At 36.0% G+C, this 9392-nt stretch overlaps 1 protein-coding gene across 5 annotated transcripts in view; it reads left to right on the forward strand.

The window, feature by feature from the left end:
- LOC105420615 (Cytochrome c oxidase biogenesis protein Cmc1-like protein) overlaps window positions 1–4868 on the forward strand; it is a 31703-nt gene extending 26835 nt beyond the window's left edge. For 4 of the 5 annotated variants that reach the window (XM_011624906.3, XM_011624907.3, XM_088855361.1 and 1 more), the window contains 2 exons: window positions 3994–4098; window positions 4398–4868. In XM_011624906.3, the coding sequence (XP_011623208.1) occupies window positions 3994–4098; window positions 4398–4493 (201 nt within the window). In that variant the 3' untranslated portion in view covers window positions 4494–4868. The remainder of the gene's footprint in view (window positions 1–3993; window positions 4099–4397) is intronic. The other variant, XR_016047234.1, reaches the window with a different exon arrangement.
- The last annotated feature ends 4524 nt before the right edge of the window (window positions 4869–9392 follow it).

Genomic DNA, 9392 nt, shown 5'->3' on the forward strand with positions numbered 1-9392 from the left:
ATACATACAAGAGTTAGATAGTAGAAACTAGTAACTAGAAAATAAGAAAAAGATCCTATAGTCTAAGACTCAACAGTTAACATCAAGAGTCGAGCGTCTTCATTCCTCAATCATCATCATCATCGGAAGGAGTAGGGTAAACCTCATCACATGTATCAGATTCAAGGTCATCATCATCAGAGTCATCCACCTCTTCAGCATTACTCTCGTCTTCCTCTGTTTCTTCTGAATCTGCCTCTTCCTCCTCTTCTTCTAACCCCATATTACTTTGTGCAGATGAGGCCCTAGGAGTCTTGGCTGCTCTACGTGGTTCTTTTTCACCCTTTTCTTTCTTTTTGTTCTCCATGAACCCAAATATTGTATAATCTCCTCCCCGGTAGTCGCAGGAACATTTTTACATGGGGCAACATCCCCCTTAATACCGACAATGTGTTTTTTGATCCAGTAAATACCCCTATTAATATTCTTTCCACAATAATTACACTTAATATGATTTTTTTCATTTGTATTCTTATGATGATACTTCCAACCTGAATCACCACTTTTAGGAGAACCTGGAGAAGATATTTCCATAGAACAAGACTCGTTTTTTCCTTTTCTGGTTCTACGAGATTCAAATATTGTCTAGTCTCATTCCTAATAGCTTTAGGAACCTTTTTACATGAAGCAACATTCCCTTTAATACTAGCAAGGTGTTTCTTGAATTGGTTAATACCTCTATTGGTATATTTTTCACAAAAATTGTAAACCCAGATTACCTCTTCTAGTAGAACTAGAAATAGACCTATTCAAATGACAAGGATTTTGTTTCTGTTTGTGTTTTACTGAACTCATATATTGGTTATTCTCCTCTCTGATAGCTTCAGGAACATTTTTACAATGAGCAACATTCCCTCTAATACTGGCAAGATGTTTCTTAAATCGGTTTATACCATTTTTGTATCATTTTCACAATAATTGCATGTTATGCAATTCTTATCCAAAGGATTCGGGTTAGCCATATTTCTAACCTGGATCACCACTTCGACTAGATCCTGAAGAAGGCATATCAAAATAATACAAGCACTTTAAAAAATAAAATTTTGCCCTTACTTTGATTGCTCGATCTCCATACAAACCTTTGAGATGTTTTCTAGGGCTTAAAATATTTAAGAACACCCTCTACAAGGCCTAAAAAAACTCCAAAATTAAATCTAATCTCAATGGGTGATGTTTTGGATCCATATCTCGTAACATTGAGAAACCCTTCGATCCTATAAAAATTACAAGATCTAATTTTTTCGAGGTTTCTCTCTCGAAAATTGGCTCTAATGGGGTTTAAGTTTCAAATGAACCTAAAATCTACTTTTAAAACTTTTTTTTTTAATCCAAAAATTCCCCTCAACAAGGGGCATTCCGCCCCTAGGCAGGGCGTGCAGACCCTAATTTGGTTGCTTAGGCCTGGGCGAGGCGCCTAGGCCGTTTGGACCACATAGGCACTGGGAGGTCCACATTTTGAAACAACGACCTTTTACAAAGTTGGCAGCCCACTATTTTTACGTTAACTAAGACATGTACCTCATGATGTAGGATATGACTGATATATTGCGACTCATCATTTCCTTTTTTTTTTAATAATGTTGGACACCTTATATTCATCTTATGGCTTAGAATATTACAACTGATAAAATATTATTCATTGTTTGTGACATAAATGACATCGTCATCGTCATTGCTGAAAGCTTCTTCTAATTCTTCTGAATTAACTCCCATTCTTTTTGAATTTCTTCTTTTTTAAAATTGCCCTGATTTGTTTATAAGGCATTGGGCAGCAAAATGTCCTTGCTTGCAGGGGGCCTCCTTTTTTGTCTTGACCATTAGCCCTAGGGGTTTTCCTAATCCCAAATACTCTTCCAATTCTATGTGGAGTTAAATATTACGCCCCTAAGAGACTTCCTCTTCTAATTGGATTCCATAACAAACTCCAATTAGATTTAGAATTCCCTCTGAGATTGTATTCCCAACCACCGATGGATTTTCAACATATTTCTTGCCACCTGGATTCTTGGCATCTAGAAACACTAGGAAACCGCATAGAGCTCCATGCAGCTCCTTGGACACATAGATGGCCCATGCCTGTTAACCTTCTGACTGTCACGTGGCTCCATGGTTAGTGCCGACCACATTGGTCAAATGGTCAAAGGTGTGTGGCCCACATGGACACCAAATTACATCCCACAGTAAGCCATGTGTGTGTACAGCTTCATATTGGTTCCTATGAAACAAAATAATAATGCTAAGAATACCCATGATTTAAAACAAATATTTCATTTCAAAAGATCCTTTCTTATTATGGAAAATTCACTATACATTATTTAGGTGGTTAAATATAGAAAATTAAAGCATTTTATTTTCCTCAAGAAACATGCAGAAAATAACATTAAAAAAAAAAAAGAAAAAAAAAAAGAAGAAACATGTGGAAAACCTCTTGAAAAGCAACTAGAAGAGTTTGCTAGCACTGGAACTAGAAGATGAAGAGTATGCTAGCATTGGGACCGGATCTACTTGGCGTTCCATGATGAGGTCTAAACCTCGATCATCCCAATGAACCCATGACCTACATGCCTCCTGTGCAAGGGGCTCATGATTGGCCCATTAAAGCTGATCAAAGCATAAAAGTTCACAGTACATAAATAGCTATATATTCCAACTGCTTTCCCCAAGGACTAGTTTATGGTCCAATGCACAGACCAAAAATGCTTGCACAATAGTTCTTGGGTTTCCTCCTTGTATGGGGGTGTTGCTCTTAGGCACATGCATGCTAACTGTCGCACAAACCCCATAAAACTCTAGGATCACACAGATCCAAGGCAACTACATATTCAAAATTAAAAAGAAAAGAAGATCCAAGGTAACTAGCCCCACGCGTTTTGTGTAGGATTTTCATTGCTGAGGTTTCCAAGCCCATGTCCTCAAAAGCCCTTAATCAACCTAAATAACAAGAGCCTCTTTCATCTCCTAGCCAATCGACAATATCCTTCTTGGCTGTGACCAACCTCGATGGAGTACCTGTACACCCTCTTTGGCATTGTGCATCATGGGACCAACCATAACCAGCCCAGGTTCTGGTTCACTCATCTAGCCCGTGTGCCAAGGTGAGAATGATGGAGCCCACGATTTAAAATAATGATGGAATGATATCTTACAAGCCATGCTTCATAGCTTTCTGGTTTGGTGAAGCTAAGACTCTAACATAATAAATATCAAACTCTGAATCAAAATCTTTCTAACAGCTTCTATTTATGGACTAAACCTAACTTAGACTCCAAGAAGCACTAATTCTAAAGTTAATTGATTTCTAATAAAAATATAATTCATAATGATATCTTTACTTGTAACAGAATAAATGATTCCACAACAAAAAGAAAATAATGACCCTAACTATTTTCCCAAACTAGCCTTAAAACCCTAAAAGATAAGGGCCTAAAAGAAATATTAAAAGAATCCCAAAAATACATCCCTGATATTAAATAAGAAAAATTAGAAACATGAATTAGCCTGTCCTGCATGAATTATTGAAGGCTAATCCTCTCCTATCAAAGTTTTTCCCTAACTGAATTGCTTGCTTTTTTACTTATCAGAAAGAGAGTGCAAGTTCTGCTAAAATTCCAGAGGCGACTTAAATCACCACATGCGATCTATTGTTCTGAATCATTGGCTAGAACCAATGTGAGAGAAAATTAATAATGGCCACAGTAAGATGTACACTATATGTAAATTTTTTATCATTTTATAGTGTCATAAACCATGTGCAATTAACGCACCCTCCTAATATCAATAAAAAGAGAGATCCTTTCATGCCTTAATGTTGTGCTTGAGGTTCAGCATTTTATGGTTTCTTTTGCAATCCACTAGACAATATCTGGTTTTTAAAGAATTACCGGAGTTTTGGTATTTTGGGTAGCATAAGTTATATTTCCGTGAACATAAAGCTGGACCTTTGCATTGTAACAGATTATTGAACAGTTTCAGAAGTGTCACATAGATCACCCTTGGGCAAAATTCTTTGGTGAATGTACAGATCTCAAGATAAAGCTTGACCGTTGCTTCCGACAGGAGGTTAACTGCTAACCTGTCCTACTATGTCTCAAAACCCTTAGCTGAAAAATTGAAAGGATCTACCAAAAAACTCTGGTTTCGAAAGAGATCGGCATGAAATGTATAATGGTTTACTTGAGAGAGAGAGAGAGAGAGAGAGAGAGAGAGAGAGAGAGAGTTGCATGTGGGCTGGTATTGTTTTCTAATGTTTGGTGAAATTTGAGTAGCCCCTAGGCTCTCCTCATTGTTGCATATGCTTTTTTACTACTTTTTAATCTTACAATCTAACTGGTACCCATGGCCTATGTGGCATCCAACAGAAAGCTCTGAAGCGAAAAGCCAACTTTGAAGAGAGCAAGAAACTGAAGGAAAGGCTCCGAGCCTCTAAATTCGAAAATGAAGAAAAGGTGGAGTAACACTATCCTACCAAGTGGTCCATCTCTTGAAAACACCGCCACAAACCATGTAAAATCTAAAAATACCAATTCATGTGAATGTTGCTGCTGCATGCCCGGGTACTTGAAAGTGAAATGGTTTACGAAGTATATATGAAGCTTAGGAGTCGGAGTTTGGCCTTAGAAAATGTTGCAGTTGAAATTCTTTTATAGAGCTCACCAGTTAGTGAGATGGCATCATGCATTTGTTCGCAAAATATTATGATAAAGAATTTGATTAAAAGCAAAATTCTTTTGCTTTTTTCTGTCTACCACAGACGAAACTTGTAATGGAGAATGAAACTTCAAGCTTTATCCTTTTAGAAGAAAACCAAAAGAGAACCTAATATTTTGAAAGTAACTTTGCAACTAGGTTGTGTTTTACTCCTAGTGACTAATTTATTAGGTCTCTCCCTTTATTGATTTAGGGTGTGGTTTCTATAAGGATGCAACCTTAAACAATCTAATTAAGGCAGGTGTAAAATATTCATAGGATTATTTTAAAATCTAGTTTCATATCTAATTATAAAATTTTAAATTCCAAAAATGGTTAAAATCAAGTAGATCTATAAACGTATGAAAATCTTGAAAATGGACGGTCTAGATAATGTCTTGCAAGATGCATACTTTCTGGGACTCAAAATCATTTCTGTTTTATATTTATACATCTTGGTGTCAAGGTGATCAATTAGAGGGTTTTTTGAAATTAAAAGAACTTTTTTCCGATGGATTTTTGAGGTGCATCTTTAAGTTTACATTTTAAGGTTGCAACTTTATATAAACTTTTTCCATTAATTAACCAACGTACTATATGACTTCAATTAATTCATGATATTTTACTTGCTTCTAAAATTTACTAGTGACATGGCTTTTTTTTTCGCGAGTCCCATTAAAATGTTATATTTAATGTTAGTTAGAAATACTATGATAAGTAATATAACAAACGAGAAAATATGACTGTCTATTACTTCGTGCTATTAGATATTTAATTATTAAAGAGTGTGAATTGAATAAAGCGTCAAAATTATAGATTTGTTCCGGTGCTAGAAACCTTACAATGGCAAAAAATCTACCTGAAAAGCTTGTTCAGGTGCTAGAAACCTTACAATGGCCAAAAAGATGTATTTTGAGCCCTAACTATAAAATTTAACTCCAAATATGGTACAAGATTAAGCAGATTATGCATTGGAAAATTCTGGTAGTAGATAGTTTGCATAAAATATGTTACTTGAAATTTATTTTTTTTCCTTTTAGTGTTTGTACATTTTGAGGTCAACATAATCAATTGTAGGGTTTTCTGACATGGGAATAACTGTTTATGTGGATTTTTGAGCTGCATCTTACTTATACAATATAAGGTTGACACCTTATATAAACTTTTTTCTTTTATTAAAATGAGTAAATTGTTAATGTAATATTTTGTACTAATGCATAAAAATATGATACAGTAGTCTACTAAAAAAAGATTCGATAGCAAATTTAATAATGTAAACATGATGTCATTTTAATAATAATCAATTCAATAGTAATTATATTATAAGATAGATCAATTAATATTATACAATTCCTCATCAATTAATATTATAGATTATGCTTGGGTCATTCACGATTTGTAATCTTTCTAATCATGTACATCCTACTAAAGAAAAAAAAGATAATAAATTTAAGCTAAGGATTTGAGAGAGAGCACTATGGCAGTGCCTCTCAGATTGACTAGGTTCGTTGGATCTAGATTGGGTTGGAGCCAGAGGGTTGGACCATCCCCTAATTTGATCGTGGGCCATGACTCTTATACTTGTGCTAAACTAAAAAAGTTGGACTTAGTTTGGACATGGACTTAGACCAGAGTTGGCATGTATTAGGGCTTGCCTTAGGTGTGGACTTAAACTCGGGCCTAGATCGTACCTAGGCTTAGGTTTGATTCGTGGACTGAAGTTAGCTAATCGTGGACTCGGATCTAGCTAGGCTTAGACTCGAACATAATTGAATCTAGTTGGGCTTAGACTCGAACCTGGCTAAACCTAGACTAGACACGAGTTAAATCTGGGCCTAGACCAGGGGTGAATTTTACGTGGACTTATGGACAGACTTGAGTTAAACGCAGGTGTGAGCTGTGATCTAAACTTAGAGAGACCTTGGTTTAGACCAAGGTGTGGACCTGGATCGATACCTGGGTTTAACTGGGCATGAGCCCTGACCTAGACTTAAAGGGACCTAGGTTAAGATCCTAATGTGGATGCAAGTCAAGACCTGGGTTAGATTGGGTGTGAGCCCTAACTTGGACTTGACAGGAGGGCCTAGGTTTAGACTTGGTTGTTGACTTAGGTTAGCATAGGCGTGAGCCTTGCCTTAGACTAGATAAGAGGGCCTAGGTTTGGACTTGGGTGTAGACCTAGTTTGGACTTGGGCTAGGTTGGGCCTGAGCTTTGGCTCAGACTTAGAAGGATTTGGCTTCAGACTGAGCGTAGCCCCGGACCCCATACCTGAGCTTGAATTGACAAACTTAGGTCTATGCGCAACAATGCAGTAAAAATATTTGAAGTAGGGTTTGCCCTAGACTTTGGGTAGGCTAGGCTTGGTAGGGTTCCTAACTATTGAAAGGTTGAAATGTGGTTAGGCTGAACTGAGTTCCCACGAAGGTCATGGTCACTTGTTAAAGGGATCAACCAAGTCTTACTATGTGCGGGGTTACTTTGAGGCAGAGAATTACATAAGGGTGCTCACTGTTAAAGTAGCACAACTCCAACCATCCTTGCTCTCAAGGATAAGTGCCTCTCACAATGTTAATATCAGTTTTGGGGTGTTCTAAAAAATATTGAAATGGTTTTTCAGGCTTCCCCGGTTTGTGTGCAAGTGATGTGTAAGATGAATGCAAGTGCACGTGTGTCAAGAGAATGTGGCAGTCAATCACGATGCCCAATCATCGGGAAATGAGCACTAGGTACATTTCACAGTCAGAGGTGACTAGACTGATGGCACAATCAGAGTAGGGTGCTGTAGGCAGCCCCTAAAAATGTATACAATTCACAACGCTCAATCTGTGCCAAGTCTCGGCACAGTTAGATCAAGTTTTTAGGTGACTCAATCAGGGGCACAGTTAGATCAAGTTTGTAGGTGATCGTCGGAAGTTCTTTTTTTTTTTATTGAGCAAAGAGAGATGTAGGAAATGTTAAATTAAAGCAAAGAAATGAAATGGGATTTTTTTTTGTTCTTATTTTTTCTGATTAAAGTAACTTTTTTGTTTTTTTTGTGACGAGGAAGTTTTTATAATAAAAGAAGGTCCCAAAAGGAAATTTTTATTAACCATTTGTTTTTTTTAAACAAAACAGTGTAAAAAACATTATATTGGAAAATGATTTCTCTCTCTCATGTTTTTTTTGAAGCAAAATGGTTTTGATTTTTGAGAAATGATTTTATTTTTATTTTTTATTTTGAAAACAAAAATAGCCTTTAAGTTGTTTTTTTGTTTGAAAATAATATTTAATATTTTTTATTTATTTTAGGTAATTCAGTGGGGATGACGAGTCCTTATCCGGTTTTTGAAAGAGTCAATGATTTTTTAATACGTTAGGTGAGAATAGAAGCCTAGACCTTAACTGGGGCACAAATGGTGTTACCACCATGGCCCCAACCCCATTATCATATTTTTATTTATTTATTTGATAAAGTAAGATAAGAGAAGATTTGAAAGAGGCGATCACAATATGTTCAAAAGATGTCACCTAAATTTTAATGAGCAGTTAACAAATCATGGGCCAAACAATGAGCAAGGTGCAGATGAAAAGCGTAGACTTTCTATTGAAGCGGACCCCTTTTTGCCTTGATAAAGGAAAAACTAGATGAATAACGTGGTGATAAGAGTGCGACTGATGCACAGAGGTTAGCCTAGGCACAAAAAAGAGGTGGGAGAGGAATAAGGGTCCCCCCAAAAAAAAAAAAAAAACAAAAAAATTGTGGGAAGAGTGAGACAAGGGGGACCTATAGGAGCAATATGAAGCAATGGGTAAACTATACCCGGCAACGCCATAGGCATTGACCATCCCCCTCGCCCGGAACTTTAGTGGCGTCCTTGCTTTTAATTTGTTTTTTTCAGATTATTATTATTATTAATAATAAAGAAGACTCATATTGCTAATTTTTTTTTTCTTTCTCTTAAACGTGCTTATATATATATATATATAAAAGAAGAAAGTTTATAAGGATAAGAGAAAAGTTTATATAGAATTGAGGCTCTAAACAATCAAATTTGAGCCTACCTCAAAAATTTTACTAGAAGAGATTGTTTTGATGCCCAAATATTCTCAAATTGATCATCTCGACATCAAGATGCATAGACATGAGAAATTTTTTTTTGGAAATAGTGCATTTTGCAATGCATTTTTGGATCGTCAATTTTCAAGATTTTCAAATTTTCATAGATTGGTTGATCTACACTATTTTTGAAGCTTTAAACTTTATAAATAAAGATGAAAATGTATTTTAAGGCTATCACAAAGATTTCGAGTGTTGAAACCACATTTCTCGATACTATTTGACGGTAGGTTCTAATTTGATTGTTTAGAGTCTAGGATCTATACAAACCGCACACTAAAGATAAAGACCATTCACTAATCTTCTATTAAAAATTATTCCTTCTTTGTTTTTCTTTTCTGAGAAACAAAGTGGCCTTTAAAGGCATGTTTAATTCCTAGGTTTCACGAGGCCATTTTGGTCACTAGGGTTCAAGAACTTAGGAAAAGTTGTCAATTTCATAATCAGGTATCTACAACTTGCTATGAAACCTTGGTTCTTTTGGTTATCACACATGATCCTCATGATTTTATGTCTTAGTGGGCTATAGTTAAGTTGCTTGAGGAACTTCTTTATCCAATTGGCTTCTTT

This window comes from Amborella trichopoda, chromosome 13 (genome assembly GCF_054954075.1).
Source record: "Amborella trichopoda isolate Santa Cruz 75 chromosome 13, AtrichopodaSantaCruz75HAP2 v2.0, whole genome shotgun sequence".
Lineage (NCBI taxonomy): Eukaryota > Viridiplantae > Streptophyta > Magnoliopsida > Amborellales > Amborellaceae > Amborella > Amborella trichopoda.